A 21,757-nucleotide genomic window follows, 5' to 3' on the forward strand; every position below is an offset into this window, starting at 1 on the left:
TCACATAAATTAAATATTCACATCTGGAATTTCGAAATGATTGGTATAGTGTTCATTGACCAGAATAAACCAATTGAAATGGATTATAAACTTATTGTAAATGCATTATTCATGGTTACCTGCAGGCGTACGTTATATTCAATAAATACTTTTTCATAGGCTGCATCATCCCATCGCCTTTGCATGCTCTCTGCGACTCTGGTCTATTCTCTCTCGTTGCTTACCTGCAGCATCAGCAATTTGCCCGAATGCTGCACTGACTGACGCACTCTCCCCCTTCGTCTCTCCTCTCTACCCACCACATTTCTCTTATATTCCCCCTTGCAATAAAACCATGTCTGATCCTTTCCATTAAAACGTCATCAATCGTCACGAATAAGCCTACGTTGAGACGTCGCTCAAACAGTTCAACTGCATTGCCATGTATGTCATCCCATCCCACTTTTACCCCATCCCTTTACACGGACACATTCTCCTCTATATCCTCTTAGTTGAATGACAAAAGTGGGCAGTTCAAGATTTCATATTTGCCCTCACTGTCTCAAACTCTCTCTTTTCTTCCTCGCCTTTGCAGCCGGTCGGACGTACGCGTCCCATACCTGCATAGAGTTCCCAGTATTCTTGGGTACAGTATTGAACGTCGCAATATCCCGCGCGCACTGCACCAAGTGAGGGAGCCGATGCCGAAAAGACTTCCCATCCTTTCAACCGCCAAAATATTAGAAAATCCAGGATTGGACAACCATTAATCGAAATGTTTGTCGAAATAATGCGGTAGGTGTCGTTTTATTCATAATTTAGCCTAACAAGTTTGGACCGATGGCGTTTAAATGAGGGCAGAAAGTTATATATATATATATATATAGCCTGCACTTATGTGTGACATGAATTTTTATTTTTTTCCTCTCATTGCTTTCCTTCCCCGGTGGTCCTGAATTTAGCCTACTCTTATTTACATGGGCTATAATTGGGCTACAAGCAGGATTAGACCGTTTAGGGGTCGTAATTTCTTTTAAACTCACCTGCGCCCTCAGAATGTTTTTTTCTTAAGAATAATGTTCCACGTTTCTTATTCTACAGTGAAAATCGGATGCGTAATTTGAACATATTTTCATCAGATTGAGAATAAATCCAGTAGCATAACTTTTAATTTCACAATGTCTCTGCATTGTCCTTTGACGGATGCATCTTTAACTTTGCAGCTTAAAGTTGAATACTACAGAGTTTTGCAAGATGTTCCACAAACTGTATTTCCACATCAATACGCACTTTCATCAGCAGTATTATTTAGTAAGAGACACCTTCCGCCCATGGTTGGCTTAACCCGTGCGTCATCTAAGTAACATCATTTAAAACAATCCCCATAATAATCCATCAGTTTAAACTAGAGATATGTTTTTTTTTGTGTACATGGGCTGCGTCTCAATGACCACATCCACATATGTCAGCCTTCTACATCTGTGGTGGAAGGTGGCCAAGCTACAGTGGTGTTTGTCAAACCATGAGATGTCCAAAAATCAATCTTCTCACAAATAAAATGTGTAGCATCCAAAAGGGTTCGGCCTACAAACTAAAGTGACCACTCTATGGAAAGATGAGAATCTCAGGAATACTATGGTGTTCATACAAATTAATGTAAGTATGAGTGTAGTTTTGTATATATATATATATATATATATATATATATATATATATATATATATATATATATATATATATATATATATATATATATATATATATATATACATATATATATATATATATACCTAAAGGGGTACTAAAATTAAAAATCAAGGCTTAGACTTTTAGGTCTTAGCTCTTTTTGTAATGTAGAAACCTAAACACCATTAAACTCTCTCTCTATTCCCTCCATCCATTTAAGCACAAAATAATTTTCCTTCACCACTCGTTTCTTTGCTGTCCTCTAGTACAGTACCACTCCTAGTACTTCTCAGTTTCCACAGGGTCATAAATAACACCTCTCTCACTGTCTTTAGTCTTTACTTGTCCTTTTCTCTTTCTCCCACTCTGTCTATTCCCACTGGGCACACACTGGTTGAATCAACTTAGTTTCCACGTAACTTCAATGAAATTGAAGGAATAGATGTTGAATTGACGTCTGTGCCCAGTGAGTTTTCTCCTCCCTGCAAGCTCTCTATTCCCCCCCTCTCTGTCCCTCTCTCTGTCCCCCTCTCTAATGTAGTCTCTTAGTGGACATGTTGCCTTTGGCATCACAGGCTATAAGCGTCAGTCTTTGGTGCAGCCAAAAACGTGATTTTGCTGTGTTTTATATATAGATTTCCACACTCTGAGGTTGGAATAATACTGTGAAATTGTGAAAAGGATGATAATGCCCTTTTAGTATAAGAGCTGTTTGAAAAGACAGCCTGAAATTGTAGCATTATTTGGTAGGATGGAGTTTTGGCCTGCCTGGTGACATCATCAATAGAACAATAAGGTGGAGAGTTCCAAACCTCTCTGCCAATAACAGCTAGTTTTCAGTTTTCCACTCCCCACTCAGACCACTCCCAGACAGTCTTAGCAAAATTATTTTTGTTTCTTTTTGAGAATTTTTATAGAAAACAATCACAGTAAGGTACTTTATTCTTACCCAGAAATAAAAAAAATGCTGCTTTGGACATTACAGCCTAATAAGTAGCAACTGTGGTGGGACGAAACCGTGGTGATATTTCATTTTAGCATGAACTATTTTCTAAAGAGAGTCGTTGCTTATTCACATGATGGATTTTGACCCCTGCGGCACTGCTTAGGCACTTTAATCTAGTGGCACCAATAGGATTCTAGCTAATAACTACCAAACTATTATCAATATTGAACTTCAGGGCTCATTTTAACCAACCTATGATGCCAGATATGGTTTCAAATTGCTGGTGACACGGTGGGCATATATTACTTGTTACTATCATTAGCTTGTGTACTTTGTTGCTACAAAGGTTGTTGTCTATATCCCATATTACAGTAGAACACCCACCCCCAAGATATTTTTGAGAGATACGGTCTTGAAAAACAAATGTTATTGCCACTATTGGTTGTGAATGTGAACTTCTGAAGAGTTCATCAACCACTGGTAGGTTGTACAACTATGTTGAAACCAGAGTTGGGGTCAATTCAATTTCAATGCTTTTTTTAGTTTATTTGAAGACACTTTCTGATAGACTCTGGGTGCAATCAAATGACATTTTCAACCAACCGTTTCACACTCAAGAAGCTGACATTTCAATAGTGGGGTGGTTGTGTGATTCACACACTTTTTGATGGCTAAATGAAATGGAAGGATGGATGGATAAACTTAATAGATATATTAGCATTTACAATCTCTATGGAATCTCCAGTCCAGCCCAAAGAATATAGAATAATCCTGACTAGAGATTTCCAAGTCAATGACATCAATCTCCCATTGAAATCAATTCCTGATTTAGATGGAAGTTCGAATTACAGCACACACACATTTCTCAAGTTACGATGCGGCCGTAAGTTGGGGGAGTTGGGAGAGTAATTTTCCCGAAGGGACTTTTTTTTATGTTAAAAGATACGAGTGATTTATGAATTTGAGGAAGCAGGTTTGAGGAACAAGCAAAAAAAAGTATCTAAGGTCTACATGGTTGTTAAGGGGATATTTCACCCAAATGACATTATTTCCTTTCAATCCAAAGTGTGGATTTTCGTTTCAGAGTAAGGAAACAAATATGTCATGTGGGTGAAGTATCCATTTAACAGACAAGGTTGTAGGGGAGATTCAGATGTAGTACTTAAAAAAAGGGAACTTGAACTAGCCTTCTGTGTTCATTGAACAAGGGGAAGTTAGACAAATGAACTAGGGTTACGTGGGTTAGACCAGTGATGAAGAGACTAAGAGCAGAGAGAAATAAAAACAAGGGGCGAACATTCTCTTGTGTGTATCTGGGCCAGAACATTTCTTTTTGCAATTTTCTATAAAACAACATGTGGATGTTGTGCCCTTGCTAGACCGTGCAGAGACTGCTAAAATCCTCTGCTTCCCCCGTGACACAGTCTCCTCAGTCTCCTCATCCAGGGAAATCAGGACATCATGCACCTTTCTTGTCTTTCATCCCACCCTGCAGGAGGCGAGAGCAGGACGCTCTGAGTGCACTCTGTTTCTCTGGCTTTCACCACACAGCCTCGGGGACTGTGGGCTTCTTTAGTTCAACTCAGTAATGGACACGGTATATAGGGGGGGGGGGGCATAAGCAGAAAAGTGAGAGGTGTCCATACATATAAGTGAATGGGCCTGAACAAGTACTGATGGAAGTGGAGAGCAGGAGGTAAGGAGGGAGAGTAAGATTATTTCTAAACAAAAACGCTCCATTAAGCAACCTTGAAATGAAGTGACGGAAAACGTAACCTCACTAAAATGGTTTCCAGAGTCAGTACTGTCTTACCCAGAGCGTGTAGCTGTTTGTGTGATTTCACCTTGATATGCTCTTGTACAGTACAGTACAGTACAGTACAGTACAGTACAGTACAGTACAGTACAGTACAGTACAGTACAGTACAGTACAGTACAGTACAGTACAAGTGTTTGACATCATAATAAAGTGCAGCATGGGTTGCGATAACCTATTTTCGAAGTCCCCGCAATACCTCCTCGACAGCTACATAAGCGGTCTGCTTGCATTGTGCCTGTCTTTTTGTGTCTGCATAAAGCGTCCATCATGGTCCAAACCATGTGTTCTACAATAATGGACCTTTGGCTTTCAAATTTTCAGCGCGGCTCAAGCAATTCTCTTCAACTGTCAACACATTCAAATGAAAAAAGGACGTGTACATGGAGCCACGTTTGTTGGGAGTTTTAGGAAGGTGCGCATTCGGACTGTGCGTCCGGCGTAGCTATGTCACAATGGGACGCAGTACTATCACGTCTCAGCGTCTGTGGATGAAAGAGCTGGTGGAAAGAGCCCTATTTTGTACTGTGTGTACAATGTACTTGAGGATATTGCACAGGCAGCTTTTTCTGGACATGGCAGTGCTGTTGGTGGCGTCTCTGGGCCACGCTTGAGTTCTATTCCCTGTTTTCTTAATTAAAAAGAACAGAAAAGCTGACTGCAAAATAACTGGCCAAGGACGTTCTTTCTGAAAGATGTGGCCAAGAGGCACCCAACAAATCAGGCCTGACTGACATTTTATTCACCGTCATCAGTCTGTCGCCATCAGGATGAACACAAACCTGTGTTTACGGATACTTGGTAACAATGGTTCAGTTTGAGAGGCCCTTGGTTAGTGTTCTCTTCATGTGGTCATTGCTTTTCTTCAAGTCCTGTTTTAAGTGATTCCCAGTAGCTTTTGGCTTCTTTTTCCATGAAATAAAGAAAACGGGCCAGTATCTCTTGTCCTGTAATTTTCCAATGTGGACGTTTGTAAGAGAATGGGTATAAAGTGAAACACAGTGTGCAGCTGTCCACTCGCGCGCCGCTCGCCTTTTGTCCGACGTTTTCCAGTCAAGAATATTAATGGCTGCCTGTCTGTGGAGCTAACCCAGCTGGCACGAATACAAACAACATTTATTCAACCACAAGGCAGTGTCGGTTTATACGACACTTGTGTCTGTTTGTCTGCTCTGTGTTTGGATTCCTTTGACTGGATTTGATATACAGTAACAGCAATGATGAGAATAAGGGTGGGATTTAAAAAAAACATAGATTAATGATCTGTGTGCTGCAATTGACTCAATTGCGAGCGACTTCAGAGTTGAAGCGTGAGGTTGAATTTATCTGCTGTTTTGGTCCTGTAGCTACCACTTTGTAGCTGCGTGAAGCACACCCGTACCTACGCAGACACTACAGTTGAAGTCAGATGTTTACATACACTTAGGTTGGAGTCAATTTTCAACCACTGCACAAATTTCTTGTTAACAAACTATAGTTTTGGCAAGTCGGTTAGAACATCTACTTTGTGCACAACACAAGTAATTTTTCTAACAATTGTTTACAGACAGATTATTTCACTTACAATTCACTGTATCACAATTTCAGTGGGTCAAAAGCTTACATACACTAAGTTTACTGTGCCTTCAAACAGCTTGGGAAATTCCAGAAAATGATGTCATGGCTTTAGAAGCTTCTGATTGGCTAATTGTGTAAGGGGGCGCATACTGGCGGCAGAGAAGTCAGACGCAGGAGAGAAAACTGTGTTTCCCATCGGAGCAGGTTTATTAAACAAAAACTCACTGGGAAACATAACAAATATAACAAATGGGTACAACACCCTATGCACGCCAGGACAAATGTGCACAAACACTTACAAATAACATTCACCGACAAACACATGAGGGGGAACAGAGGGTTAAATACACAAAATGTAATCGATGGGATTGAAACCCGGTGTGATACAAGACAAGACAAAACCAAAGGAAAATGAAAATAGGATCAGCAATGGCTAGAAAGTTGGTGACTTCGAACGCCGCCCGAACAAGGAGAAGGACCAACTTCGGCAGAGGTCGTGACAGTACTCCACCCCGACGCGCGGCCCCAGCAGAGCGTCGACACCGACCTCGGGGACGGTGTCGAATGGGTGAGGCGCAGGGCGATCCGGATGAAGACGGTGGAACTCCTGCAGCATAGATGGGTCAAACCCGTCCTCGACCGGAACTCAGTTCCTCTCCTCCGGGCTGTACCCCTCCCACTCCATGAGATACTGACGGCCCCTCGCCAGGCGCCTTGAATCCAGTATGGAGCGAACAGAATACGCCGGGCCCCCCCGATGTCCAGAGGGTGCAGAGGAACCTCCCGCACCTCAGACTCCTGGAGCGGGCCAGCCACCACCGGCCTGAGGAGAGACACATGGAACGAGGGGTTAATGCGGTAATCGGGGGGAAGCTGTAACCTATAACATACCTTGTTCACTCTCCTCAGGTCTTTAAATGGCCCCAAAAACCGCGGACCCAGCTTCCGGCAGGGCAGGCACGGAGGCAGGTTTCGGGGCGAGAGCCAGACCCAGTTCCCCGGTGTCTCACTGCGGTGGTGATCTGCATTATTCTTCTGGCGCGTCACATCCTGCTGAAGGACACAGGAACCTCGGTCTGACCCTGATGCCAAGGCGCCAGAACCGGCTGGTGCCCCAGTACGCACTGGAAGGGAGAGATGTTAGTGGAGGAGTGGTGAAGCGAGTTCTGTGCCATCTCGGCCCAGGGCACAAACTCTGCCCACTCCCCCGGCCGGTCCTGGCAATTAGACCGCAGAAACCTGCCCACATCCTGGTTAACTCTCCCCACCTGCCCATTACTCTCATGGTGAAAACCTGAAGTAAGGCTGATCGAGACCCCCAGACGTTCCATGAATGCCTTCCGGACCCTAGACGTGAACTGGGACCCCCCCACCCGCTACCTGATCAAACCCCGGATAAACCTCCGGTAGTAGTTGGCAAACCCTAAGAAACGCTGCACCTCCTTTACCGTGGTGGGAGTCGGCCAATTACGCACAGCTGCAATGCGGTCACTCTCCATCTCCACACCTGAGGTGGAAATGCGATATCCTAGAAAGCAGACAGACCATTGGAAGAACAGGCATTTCTCAGCCTTAACGTACAGGTCATGCACCAACAGGCGACCAAGCACTCTGTGCACAAGGGACACATGCTCAGCGTGTGTAGCGGAGTATGTCAAAATGTCATCAATATACACCACTACACCCTGCACCCTGGTCCCTGAAAATCTCATCTACAAAGGCTTGGAAGACTGATGCCGCATTTATTAACCCATACGGCATGACGAGGTACTCCTAGTGCCCTGAGGTGGTACTGAAAACAGTCTTCCACTCGTCTCCCTCTCGGATACGCACCAGGTTGTAAGTGCTCCTGAGGTCTAGTTTGGTGAAGAAGCGTGCCCCGTGCATTGACTCTATCGCTGTGGCTATGAGCGGTAGCGGGTAACTATACCTCACAGTGATCTGATTCAGACAAGACAAGAAAAAAACAAAAGAAAAAGAAAAAGAGGATCAGCGATGGCTAGAAAGTCGGTGACTTTGACCGCCGAACGCCGCCCGAACAAGGAGAGGGACCAACTTTGGCGGAAGTCGTGACAAATTGACATCATTTGAGTCAATTGGAGGTGTACCTGTGGATGTATTTCAAGGCCTACCTTCAAACTCAGTGCCTCCTTGCTTGACATCATTGGAAAGTCAAAAGAAATCAGCCAAGACCTCAGACAAAGAATTGTAAACCTCCACGAGTCTGGTTCATCCTTGGGAGCAATTTACAAATGCCTGAAGGTACCAGGTTCATCTGTACAAACAATAGTACGCGAGTATAAACACCATGGGACCACCGTTATGTTTGGAGGAAAAAGGGGGACGCTTGCAAACTGAAGAAAACCATCCCAACCGTGAAGCACGATGGTGGCAGCATCATGTTGTGATGGTGCTTTGCTGCAGGAGGGACTGGTGCACTAGTTGGCAACATGAGGATGGAAAATGATGTGTATATATTGAAGCAACATCTCAAGACATCAGGAGGTTAAAGCTTGGTCGCAAATGGGTCTTCCCAATGGACAATGACCCCAAGCATACTTCCAAAGTTGTGGCAAAATGGCTTAAGGACAACAAAGTCAAGGTATTGGAGTGGCCATCACAAAGCCCTGACCTCAATCCCATATAATTTCTTTGGGCAGAACTGAAAAAGTGTGTGCGAGCAAGAAGGCCTACAAACCTGACTCAATTACACCAAATCAGTCAGGGGGAATGGGCCCAAATTCACCCAACTTATTGTGGGAAGCTTGTAGAGGGCTACCCAAAACATTTGACCGAAGTTAAACAATTTAAAGGCAATGCTACCAAATACTAATTGAGTGTATGTAAACTCCTGACCAACTGGGAATGTGCTGAAAGAAATAAAAACTGAAATTAATCACTCTCTACTATTATTCTGACATTTCACATTCTTAAAGTAAAGTGATCCTAAGTGACATAAGACAGGGAATTGTAATTAGGATTAAATGTCAGGAATTGTGAAAAACTGAGTTTAAATGTATTTGGCTAAGGTGTATGTAAACTTCAGACTTCAACTGTATGTGTGACCGTGTGAGAGCAAAGTTTTGCATCGTTCTCATCTCAATTTCTGCAGTGCTGCTCATGCCAACGTCATAATGCAGAGACTACCTTGAAGTCATATAGAATCATATTTATTGATAGTTCAACTGTCTCTGTCCATGTAATTACTTTGTAAAGACACAGTTTTAAACACATGCTTTGAAGTGGTCCCGAAATGCTCATAGTCAAAGGGACATATTGGAACATGACTTTCAGTTTCACTTAACTCATCAGAGTGAGCAGTAGTAGTTTATTACATTTTACATGTAGGTCGTACTTGGCAGCTAAAAGCTGAATTGCACACAACACATACAAGTAAACAAATCTCAAAGCACATGAAAAGCAAAACAAGCATCAATTAAGAATATGAATGACGTGAGTATAGGTCTGGACTACAATATTCTTCGTACTTAAAGCCTCAAACAGATCGTGCAACAACCATACATACAGTGGGGAGAACAAGTATTGGATACACTGCCGATGCTGCAGGTTTCCTACTTACAAAGCATGTAGAGGTCTATAATCATAGGTACACTTCAACTGTGAGAGACAGAATCTAAAACAAAAATCCAGAAAATCACATTGTATGATTTTAATTAATTTGCATTTTATTGCATGACATAAGTATTTGATCACCTACCAACCAGTAAGAATTCCGGCTCTCACAGACCTGTTAGTTTTTCTTTAAGAAGCCCTCCTGTTCTCCACTCATTACCTGTATTAACTGCACCTGTTTGAACTCGTTACCTGTATAAAAGACACCTGTCCACACACTCAATCAAACAGACTCCAACCGCTCCACAATGGCCAAGACCAGAGAGCTGTGGAGGGACATCAGGGGTAAAATTGTAGACCTGCACAAGGCTGGGATGGGCTACAGGACAATAGGCAAGAAGCTTGGTGATAAAGCAACAACTGTTGGCGCAATTATTAGAAAATGGAAGAAGTTCAAGATGACGGTCGATCACCCTCGGTCTGGGGCTCCATGCAAGATCTCACCTCGTGGGGCATCAATGATCATGAGGAAGGTGAGGGATCAGCCCAGAACTACACGGCAGGACCTGGTAAATGACCTGAAGAGAGCTGGGACCACAGTCTCAAAGAAAACCATTAGTAACACACTACGCCGTCATGGATTAAAATCCTGCAGCGCAATGCAAGATCCCCCTGTTCAAGCCAGCACACGTCCAGGCCCGTCTGAAGTTTGACAATGACCATCTGGATGATCCAGAAGAGGAATGGGAGAAGGTGGTCTGATGAGACAAAAATAGAGCTTTTTAGTCTAAACTCCACTCGCCGTGTTTGGAGGAAGAAGGATGAGTACAACCCCAAGAACACCATCCCAACCGTGAAGCATGGAGGTGGAAACATCATTCCTTGGGGATGCTTTTCTGCAAAGGGGACAGGACGACTGCACCGTATTGAGGGGAGGATGGATGGGGCCATGTATCGCGAGATCTTGGCCAACAACATCCTTCCCTCAGTAAGAGCATTGAAGATGGGTCGTGGCTGGGTCTTCCAGCATGACAATGACCCAAAACACACAGCCAGGGCAACTAAGGAGTGGCTCCGTAAGAAGCATCTCAAGGTCCTGGAGTGGCCTAGCCAGTCTCCAGACCTGAACCCAATAGAAAATCTTTGGAGGGAGCTGAAAGTCCGTATTTCCCAGCGACATCCCCAAAACCTGAAGGATCTGGAGAAGGTCTGTATGGAGGAGTGGGCCAAAATCCCTGTTGCAGTGTGTGCAAACCCGGTCAAGAACTACAGGAAACGTATGATCTCTGTAATTGCAAACAAAGGTTTCTGTACCAAATATTAAGTTCTGCTTTTCTGATGTATCAAATACTTATGTCATACAATAACATGAAAATTAATTACTTAAAAATCATACAATGTGATTTTCTGGATTTTTGTTTTAGATTCTGTCTCTCACAGTTGAAGTATAGCTATGATAAAAAATTACAGACCTCTACATGCTTTGTAAGTATGAAAACCTGCAAAACCGGCAGTGTATCAAATACTTGTTCTCCCCACTGTATGTAGCTACAACCCGCACCAGAGTAGCTACTGTACAAGCCCTTTAACACAAACAGCTCAGAGTAGGCAATGTGGTATCTCCTGCACTTATCTCTTCAGTACCATTACTTGTATCATGATGTAAGGCAGGGTTCCCCAACTGGTGGCCCGCGGGCCAGGTTTTATTTGTACCCCCAAGTTTTCTGAACAAAAAACAACAACAAATTATTAAGACAAATTTGGGTGGAATTTTCATTGTTGGACATAAAAGACTGTAAAAACACCAGGAAATCAGCTCCAAGTGATTTTAATTGAAGAAATCTGTTGCCAAGCATTCAATGCATAACAGAGAGACGCATGATTGTATACAAATGTAAGGAAGGTTTGAAATTATTGTTTTAGTCAAACATTATATCTGTTTGGGCTTCTTGTGTTCAATTTGCAGTCTATAAATGATTTGTAATTATGTTCCGGCCCCCCGACCATCCACTCCAGAAATAAAATCGTCCCGTGGCTGAATCTAGTTGATGATCCCTGATGTATGGTGACCTTAGGTATCCAGAGAAGTGTCCATGTACAACATACAGTGCATTTGGAAAGTATTCAGACCCCTTAACTTTTTCCACATTTTGTTATGTTACAGCCTTATTCTAAAATGTATTAAATAAGTGTTTTCCCTCATCAATCTACACACAATACCCCACAATGACAAAATGAAAACAGGTATTTGGAAAATTTAGCAAATGTCTTCAAAAATAAAAACAGAAATACCTTATTTACATAAGTATTCAGACCCTTTGCTATGAGACTAGAGCTCAGGTGCATCCTGTTTCCATTGATCATCCTTGAGATGTTTCTACTATAACGGTTCAGGCTAAGACCCAGATGTAGACACAGGAGGCGGATAGTATGAGTCTCAGAGTTTATTAAAGTACAGGGGCAGGGAAAAGGTAAGTCAAGAAGGCACAGGACGGCAGGCTATAAGTAGATCAAGGCAGGCAAAGAGTTGCAATCCAAATCAGAGTCAGGCAGGTACAGGATGGCAGGATCAGGCTCAGGACAGGCAGAAAGGCCAGAACTGGGAGCATCATGCTGTTGGGATGTTTTTCATTGGCAGGGACTGGGAGACTAGTCAGGATCGAGGGAAAGATGAACGGAGCAAAGTACAGAGAGATCTTTGATGAAAACATCCTCCAGAGTGCTCAGAACCTCAGACTGGGGCGAAAGTTCCCCTTCCAACAGGACAACGACTCTAAGCACCGATCCAAGACAACGCAGGAGTGGCTTCGGGACAAGTTTTCTGAATGTCCTTGAGTGGCCCAGTCAGAGCCCGGACTTGAACACAATCAAACATCTCTGGAGAGACCTGAAAATAACTGTGCAGCGATGCTCCCCATCCAACCTGACAGAGCTTGAGAGGATCTGCAGAGAAGAATGGAAGAAACTCCCCAAATACAGGTGTGCCAAGCTTGTAGCGTCTAACCCAAAAAGACTCGAGGCTGTAATCACTGTCAAAGGTGCTTCAACAAAGTACTGAGTAAAGGGTCTGGATACTTATGTAAACGTCATTTTTCTGTTTTGCTTTGTCATTATGGTGTGTAAATTGATGAGGGAATTTAAAAAAAAATCAATTTTAGAATAAGGCTGTAACTTAATGAATAAAATGTGAAAAATGTCAAGGGGTCTGAATACTTTCCGAATGCACTGTATGTACTAGGTCGCCGTTGGTCAAGTGAATGAACATAGCTCTGTTTTGAGGGTGTCTGGGGCTCATTTAGTAGGCTAGTAGTAAGCTCTGTGAAACTGAGTTGGAGGTGGATTGGTGCTTGACTATTAGAATTTCAGTCACATAGAATATGACAAAAAAAAAAGCCTGAGTCAAGCCAGCTGGATAGGAGTGAACTCCCCCAACATGAACACACACACACACACACACACACACACACACACACACACACACACACACACACACACACACACACACACACACACACACACACACACACACACACACACACACACACACACACACACACACACACACAAGAGTATTTGTGTGTATTTTGATGAGAAGACCTTCATTTAATGTGAGCAGGGCTGTGTTTTGGGGGGCAGCTCACAGACTCTGCTTGTCTCTAAAACAGTGTCTGCAGTTAAAGTAACTTAATTGTCTACTGTGTTTGTTAATAGTCTACTGTGTCTGGGGGGCAGGATGGAGTTTGAGAAACCCTGAGCTAACCTAAAGTAGCCAGGCATAAAAGAAACGCCTGAAACAAGATCCCCCACATTCTGGTCTTGACGATAATCATTTAAAAAACTGTCGGGCGAGGTTATCTTCTGCGCTGTTCAACCAATCCAGTAAATGTGGAGGTGGAGTGTTACCTTGATAAGTGTTACCTTGTTGGCAACTCCACGCAGGCTACCAGACAAAACATTCAGGGAGATTCCTCCGCCCTCCTCTCCTCCGTGACCAGGAAACCCGTTAAGTGGTTGTTGAGTGGTCGAGGAGTGTCAGTTCGTTAGTAGGCGAACACAGGTGTCCTCCTCACCTCAGTAGCCTCCCATCCTCTACATATTCTCCGCTGAACTTCAAAAAATAATCTGTCACACCCCCTTTGAATAAGCTGTTGCACATGTACATATTTAAAAAATGATCTGCTTTTTTAAAAGATATCCTTCTATCTATAAAATCTCTAGCACAACTAGCTGAATGTATTTGTTTGTTTATTTTGGGTTACCACACCTTTAAACGTCAAGCGCTAGTGAAGAAGATCTCATTTCAAAGAAGTGATTTGTTTTCCACATTTCCTCCCATTGTCTCCTTGATTACTTTTGACCTTTTTTAAAAAGAGGGGATGACGGAGGAGAGGTCGCAAGGAGTTGAGCAAAACCAATTGAGATTCTATTTTCATCATTGATGGAGGAAGATAGGTTTTTACGACTAGCTAAGCTAAACGACAGCAAACTAGGCAACATATCGGGTTGATAGGTAATACATTTAAAAAATATATATTTATTTGCTGTAAATGGTCATTTAGGTCTACAGAATTTTGTGAAAGTGCATCTAGGAAAAACGGGGATGGCATGATGATGTTATAATGAGTGAAATCATCATTTTATAGGTGATTAAACTGGTGGTCAAGGCACACAAAATTGAAATGTTTTAATTTATGTGAGGCAAAAGGTCAAATCCTACCCTTTTGGAGAAGGATCTGGAAAGTACTCAAAAGTATGAAGTAAAGTTTGTTGCCCTGTCCTTTTTTGAAAAGGACCAGAAAAGTATTTTAAAAAACATTAAATGAAGGCAAAAAGTAGGCTTCTTCTGCTGTCTTTTGTGTGAGGTAAAAGTACAAGCTTTGTTCAGTTAACTTTCCTGAAACGTACTCTCTCAGAAATGCTTCTACCCTTATTTGTGTGATGTAGACGTTTATGGTCCCTCCCTTTTCCATCGTGGCTGACTCTGTGAGTTCGTGTGAGGTCAGTGAGAGCGGCCTGCCATGACTGCTGAGCTAATAACAGGGCCAGACTGGCGAAGGAGCACTGGCAGGCAGCCCTGGGCTATACAGACATGTAATTTGCTCGTGGAGGTGATGAACCTCTTCCGGTCAAATGTGGATTTACCCCTTTTTGGGGGCGGAGCTGCCTCTGTGTCCTGTATTAGGCTTTCAAAGCCTCTGATCTTTTTTATTTGATTTAATTGTGACCGTTTAGTCTTTACTTTATTCCCATAAATGGTAAATGTTCTGTCCTCCCCCACACATTTTTCTCATCATGTGTGCTTTCCCCTAATCTCTTCATCAACTCCACTTTCAATCTCATCATCCTCTGTTTCACCACATATCCCTCTCTCTGCTCCTTCTCGCTCTCAGCTCTCCATCGATCTGTTTGACCCTGTTTATCTCCTTCAATCTACTTGTTTACCCTCTGGTATTGATCTAACATTTTAATACTCATCATTCATTACATTTTGACCCCTCTGTCCTTATGTACACTCAAATCATAGAGGGTCAATAATGTAGGAGTAAAATAAGCTTTAAAAAGAATGTTGTAACCAATTGGCGGAGTAGAGATTGTTTCTTCGATGCGGTACAAACAGGGTGCATTTGCCATAGGGTGTATATGGAATATGTCCCATTTTTCCCCCTATCTCACTCTCACTACATCTCCTCCACAGACCAGTAAGGTTCCTCCCCCTTCTGTGCACAGTTTGCCACCTGACCATGGCTTTCCCCGCCCAAACAGGATACTCAGAAGGTACAAATCTTCTAAATGTCTCTTTTGACGGACTATCATTATATGGGATGGCAATGCATTATATTAAAGCATTTATTTTGAGATCAGATTATTATTTCAAAGCGGTTTTTCTCCTTTATGTACTTCCCCAGAGTCAAATTAACTTGTGGGGACCATTTTTATGTCTCTGTGTGCAGTTTGAAAGAAGTTGCTAACTAGCGTTAGCCTGATTGCTAACTAGCAGTATGCTAACTGTTCCTGTAGACTTAGAGTCAAAGCATACCTGTAGACTTCCAGTCATTGTGCTAATGCTAGTTAGCATTGGCATGCGAAACTACCTCTAACTTCCTTCATACTGGACGCAGAGACATAAAAATAACCTTAGCAGCTCTGTGGTCCTCATGAACTAGAATTTAAAGCCTCAGTTGCTGTGTAGTAATTGCTGCATAATTGTTGCTGTTATGCTTGAGTTTGGAGATAGTTAAGATAAACATAAATTGTGTATAATTTATATTTCTATATATTCAACATGTACCTGATTAAAGTATTTGGTTTTCCGCCATTCCGAGATCATGGAATCGCTGCAAAATCTTGAAGATTGTCCCCAAAATACATTATTCATCACCACCACTAGAGGTCAATAGTCGGTCACTTACTCAGTAGCATCGTTTACTGACTGTGCCTCTCCTTCCTGACCTAGATGACAAGCGTCAACTCCAGGTCACCATCTCCAAGACAACCCCCATCTTCACTGCACACCTGGGGAGCTCCATCACAATCACCTGCCTGGTGTCCCTGTCACCTGGGCCCCCCTCATCCTCCTCGCCCCCGATCCCACCCCGGGTCAAGTGGAGCGTGTTGCATGAGGGGGAGCAGGAGGAGACAGAGATCCTGGTGGCGCGGGGTCAAAGGGTGAAGGTCAATGAGGCCTACAGAGAACGAGCCTCCCTGGTCAACTTTGCAAACTCGCCTGAGGACCTCTCCCTCTGGTTGGGGGAGCTGCGCTCAAGCGACACGGGGCACTACCGCTGTGAGGTGCAGCAAGGCCTGGATGATGCCAGTGATTTCACACAGATAAAAGTCAAAGGTAACAGAGGTTGTAGGAGTCGTTGTGAATTTTTTTGAGTTTTTTTAATTTGTCTTGCAGTTTTTACCACATATTGTGTATTTAAGCCTGTCTGTATTTCTCTGTGCCTATGTTTGTGTTTGTGCACACGCGTGTGCATATAGGTGTGGTCTTCCACTACAGACACGCCTCTGGCCGATATGCGTTTTCGTTCAGTGAGGCCCAGAGGTCGTGCGAGGGCATTGGGGCACACATCGCCACTCCCGACCAGCTTCTGGCAGCCTATTACGATGGCTATGAGCAGTGTGACGCCGGCTGGCTCGCTGACCAATCTGTCAGGTAAACCCCAGTATCCACAACATGACCTATAATACAAAGACACATTTCTTAAAGGTGCTAGACTTTGTTTTGACTACCTGAGTTATTAACGAGAAAGTGCTCAGGTGCCAAGATTATAGAATGACGACCCACAGCAGTGAGCTTATTCACAGGTCTAATAGGCTACCGGGGCTTTGAATTTGGCCCACTGTGTGGTATGTGATACTATTTCACGCAGAAGCTGTTGCTCTTTTCTGGCAGAATGTGTGTTGACCTGACGGGAGCTGAATCCTCCTCCTGCTCACTCTAGTCCTGGTGTTAAATATGCTAGATTTCCTCATGTGTATTGTCATGGCTTACATGTGTAAAATAGGGACTGCATTTGGTCTATGTTTCCAACACACAAAGAAATCCTGCTAACAGATTATTCAACAACGACTGAGGCCCCTCGCCCATCAGCGTTAGTCTTTACAATGCTTTCTATTCACAGGAAATACTAATATTTTCAGTTCTTGCACCTATTCTGCAGATATCCAATCCAAGTTCCCCGGGAAGGTTGCTATGGTGACATGGATGGCCGCCCGGGATTGAGGAACTATGGGACGCTGGAATCAGAGGAGCTGTTTGATGTGTATTGTTATGTGGAGCATATTGATGGTAATAAACAACAACTTGTGAATAGCTTATCGTAAAAAGTCAGTGTGAATAGCTTATCGTAAAAAGTCAGTGTGAATAGCTTATTGTAAAAAGTCAGTGTGAATAGCTTATCGTAAAAAGTCAGTGTGAATAGCTCCCAGTAAAAAAAGGATGTAAATGTGATTCTACAGAGCAATAACGTATGTTTGTAAGTCTGTGACGTTGCGTCAAAAATCATAAAGTACAAACTATTAAGGACACCTGCTCTTTCCATGACATAGACTGACCAGGTGAAACAAGGTGAAAGCTATGATCCCCTTATTGATATAATTTGATAAATCCACTTAAATCAGTGTAGATGAAGGGGAGGAGACAGGTTAAATAAGGATTTTAAGGCCTTGAGGCAATTGAGGCATGGATTGTGTATGTGTGCCATTCTGAGGGTGAATGGACAAGACTAAAGATGTAAGTGCACCTGAATGGAAAATCGTAGTAGGTGCCAGGCACACCAGTTTGAGTGTGTCAAGAACTGCAATGCTGCTGGGTTTTTCATGCTGAACAGTTTCCCCTGTGCATCAAGATATGGTCCACCACCCAAAGGACATCCAGCTGACTTGACACAACTGTAGGAATTATTGGAGTCAACATGAGCCAGCATCCCTGTGGAACGTGTTCAACTCCTTGTAGAGTCCATGCCCTGACAAATTGAGTCTCTTCTGAGGGCAAAAGGATGGTGCAACTCAATATTAGGAAGGTGCTCTTAATGTTTTGTACACTCAGTGTCGTCTTCTATGTAAATTTGTCAATTCAGATGCTTTGTCGTTATATATTATCATGTGTTCTGAAGGCACTCTATCAAATTACTGTGTGTCCTTAAAGGGATAGTTCACCCAAATTACAAAATTACATATTGGTTCCTTACCCTGCAAACAGTCTATGAACAAGGTAAGACAGCAATCCATGTTTTTATTTAGTTTCCCTGGTACTGTTTCCACATGCTAACATTTTAGCATTCAGCATTTGTGGCACCATTCAAGTCATGGGACCGATATTAGCATTTTTCACGCATCATGTTCAAATCATCTATAAATTACTTTGTGAGCTTCACAATTTTAGATACTTTCGTATTATTTGGACATGATGTGCAAAAAATGCTAATATCAGTCCCATTTATTGAATGGGATTTGTGCCACAAATGCTAAAATATTAGCATGTGGTAACAGTCCCAGGGAAACTAAACCAAAGCATGGATTGCTGTCATACCTTGAAAATAGACTACTTACAGTGCAAGGAAACCTATATATAATTTATAATATATAACTATCCCTTTAAGTTACAGGCATGGAGGGTTTTTAGCTAGTGGACAGAGTACTCACTTTAGATGAGTCAGATCATTAGTATTTAAACAGCATACACTTTAGACATTGACAGTACTTTCCCTCCAAGGACAGTTACAATACCTTTTTTTATGTGTAACATATTCAAAGTCAATTTCCCAACCAAGGTCTCATTCTCCCATGTGTTCAGCCTTTTGTGTTTTTCCAGTTACTGCAGGGAAATGAAGGATCTGGGACATGCATCTGGAATCTAATTCCCATTAGGAGTCTAACACGTGACCCTTTTTATGTAGGGGAGGTGTTCCATGGCTCTGCCCCTCAGCAGCTGTCATTGGACGAGGCTCGGGCTTACTGCGAGAAGGAAGGGGCAGAGCTGGCTACCACAGGGCAGCTGTACGTGGCGTGGAGCAAGGGTTTGGACAGCTGCAACCCTGGCTGGCTGTCTGATGGCAGTGTGCGGTACCCCATCATCATCCCTAGGGAGCGCTGTGGAGGGCCTCAGGCAGGGGTCAAGACCCTGTATCGCTACAGCAACCAGACAGGCTTCCCTGAATCCTCCAGCCGCCATGATGTTTACTGTTTCAGAGGTCTGGGTATTGTACTGGGCTAATTCATTCTAAAACAGATCATATAGGTTTTAGTATTGCCAGAGATTGTTTCGGATTGCATGCTTCCGGCGATTCTGTTGTGACGTTATGCAGAGAAGGTGTTTGTCATATGAACAGAGATAAAACTATCTCCCTGACTCTCCTGTCTAACCCCTGTTCTTCTCAGGTGTTGGGAATCCTCACACTGATGCCCCCATGGACTACATGGCCACTGAGCCAGAGGACATCGGACAAGATATTGTCGTTCTTATGGAGCCTGCTGAGGAGCTCTATCTCAGCCAGGATAGCAAGCAAGTGGAGCGAGAGGCCCAGAGTGTCCTGGGATCCCTCCCCGTCTTCCAGTCGGCTCCTGCTCAGGAGGATCTGCAGGGGACTCCCCCTACTGCCCTGTCAAGCACAGAGGTCCCTCTCACCCATACAGCCTCTTCCCATGACCTTCTCCAGCACTTTGATGATACTTCACTTCCTGTAGAGGAAAACTACCACTCCCAGCATGCTACTTCACTACCCAACACCTCCAGTGAGCCAGACTCCCTCCACGAAGGAGACTATCACTCCCAGCATTCTACTTCACTACCCAGCACCTCCAGTGAGCCAGAATCTCTCCACGAAAGAGACTATCACTCCCAGAATTCTAGTTCCATACCCAGCACCTCCACGAAGCCAGACTCCCTCCACGAAGGAGATTATCACTCCCAGAATTCTATTTACATACCCAGCACCTCCAGTGTGCCAGACTCCCTCAACGAAAGAGACTATCACTCCCATAATTCTAGTTCACTACCCAGCACCTCCAGTAAGCCACACTCCCTCCACAAAGGAGACAATCACTCCCAGAATTCTACTTCACTACCTAACACCTCCAGTGAGCCAGACTCCCTCCACGAAGGAGATTATCACTCCCAGAATTCTATTTACATACCAAGCACCTCCAGTGTGCCAGACTCCCTCCACGAAAGAGACTATCACTCCCAGAATTCTAGTTCACTACCCAGCACCTCCAGTAAGCCACACTCCCTCCACGAAGGAGACTATCACTCCCAGAATTCTACTTCACTACCCAGCACCTCCAGTGAGCCAGTCTCCCTCCACGAAGGAGACAATTACTCCCAGAATTCTACTTCACTACCTAACACCTCCAGTGAGCCAGACTCCCTCCACGAAGGAGACTATCACTCCCAGAATTCTACTTCACTACCCAGCACCTCCAGTGAGCCAGACTCCCTCCACGAAGGAGACTATCACTCACACAATTCTACTTCACTACCCAGCACCTCCAGTGAGCCAGACTCCCTCCACGAAGGAGACTATCACTCCCAGAATTCTACTTCACTACCCAGCACCTCCAGTGAGCCAGTCTCCTTCCACGAAGGAGACAATCACTCCCAGAATTCTACTTCACTACCCCACACCTCCAGTGAGCCAGACTCCCTCCACGAAGGAGACTATCACTCCCTGAATTCTACTTCACTACCCAGCACCTCCAGTGAGCAAGACTCCCTCCACGAAGGAGACTATCACTCACACAATTCTACTTCACTACCCCACACCTCCAGTGAGCCAGACTCCCTTCACGAAGGAGACGATCACTCACAAAATTATACTTCACTACCTAACACCTCCAGTGAGCCAGACTCCCTCCACGAAGGAGACTATCACTCCCAGAATTCTACTTCACTACCCAGCACCTCCAGTGAGCCAGACTCCCTCCAAGAAGGAGACTATCACTCACACAATTCTACTTCACTACCCAGCACCTCCAGTGAGCCAGACTCCCTCCAAGAAGGAGACTATCACTCACAAAATTCTACTTCACTACCCAACACCTCCAGTGAGCCAGACTCCCTCCACGAAGGAGACGATCACTCACAAAATTCTACTTCACTACCCAGAACCTCTAGTGTTCTAGACTCTCTCCACGAAGGCAATTCCAGTCTCTACCAGCTAGTGCTGGGAACAACCCCAGAATTCCCTGAGCCATCCTACGAGCCCCACAGACATTATCAGCCGATGCCAGAGATGAACCCGGAGGAAACAGACTACCAACAGTCAGGATCTTCCAAGCACTTCCAGCCAATGCCAGAGACCAATCTCGAGTTGGATCAAGTGGAAGCCAACTACAGCACAACAGGAGGTAACCAGAGTCATCGGGAGAATACAAAAGAGACTACCACAATGGCCTTTGAACCCATAGAGAATGCTACCGAGGCACGTGACCATGCCGCAGAGAGAAGACACAAAGAGGTGATTGTGGGAGAGCCTGAGGAGACATCCATCTCTACCAAGTCCCCGGGAGAGCTTGATCCCCGCCCAGCATGGTCTACCCTCTCCCCCCACGCAAAGGCAACCTCAGTGTGGTCGCCCCTGGATGGATCTGGAGATGTGTCCCAAGGTATGGCCAATGTGGCAGCCAATTCCTAATATACTTAGGCCTATAGCTTTATGATACATGAAGTTACTCCTAACTCTATTTAATTTGTC

General features: G+C 43.9%; 1 protein-coding gene across 1 annotated transcript in view; it reads left to right on the top strand.

Annotated features, from left to right (window-relative positions):
• Positions 1-468: 468 nt before the first annotated feature.
• LOC124013284 (brevican core protein-like) overlaps positions 469-21,757 on the top strand; it is a 34,101-nt gene continuing 12,812 nt past the window's right edge. The window contains exons 1-7 of the mRNA XM_046327549.1: positions 469-774; positions 15,253-15,332; positions 16,012-16,398; positions 16,542-16,716; positions 17,225-17,352; positions 18,962-19,255; positions 19,443-21,668. Coding sequence (XP_046183505.1) covers positions 755-774; positions 15,253-15,332; positions 16,012-16,398; positions 16,542-16,716; positions 17,225-17,352; positions 18,962-19,255; positions 19,443-21,668 — 3,310 coding nt within the window. The 5' untranslated portion in view covers positions 469-754. The remainder of the gene's footprint in view (positions 775-15,252; positions 15,333-16,011; positions 16,399-16,541; positions 16,717-17,224; positions 17,353-18,961; positions 19,256-19,442; positions 21,669-21,757) is intronic.

This window comes from Oncorhynchus gorbuscha, linkage group LG24 (genome assembly GCF_021184085.1).
Source record: "Oncorhynchus gorbuscha isolate QuinsamMale2020 ecotype Even-year linkage group LG24, OgorEven_v1.0, whole genome shotgun sequence".
Classification (NCBI taxonomy): domain Eukaryota; kingdom Metazoa; phylum Chordata; class Actinopteri; order Salmoniformes; family Salmonidae; genus Oncorhynchus; species Oncorhynchus gorbuscha.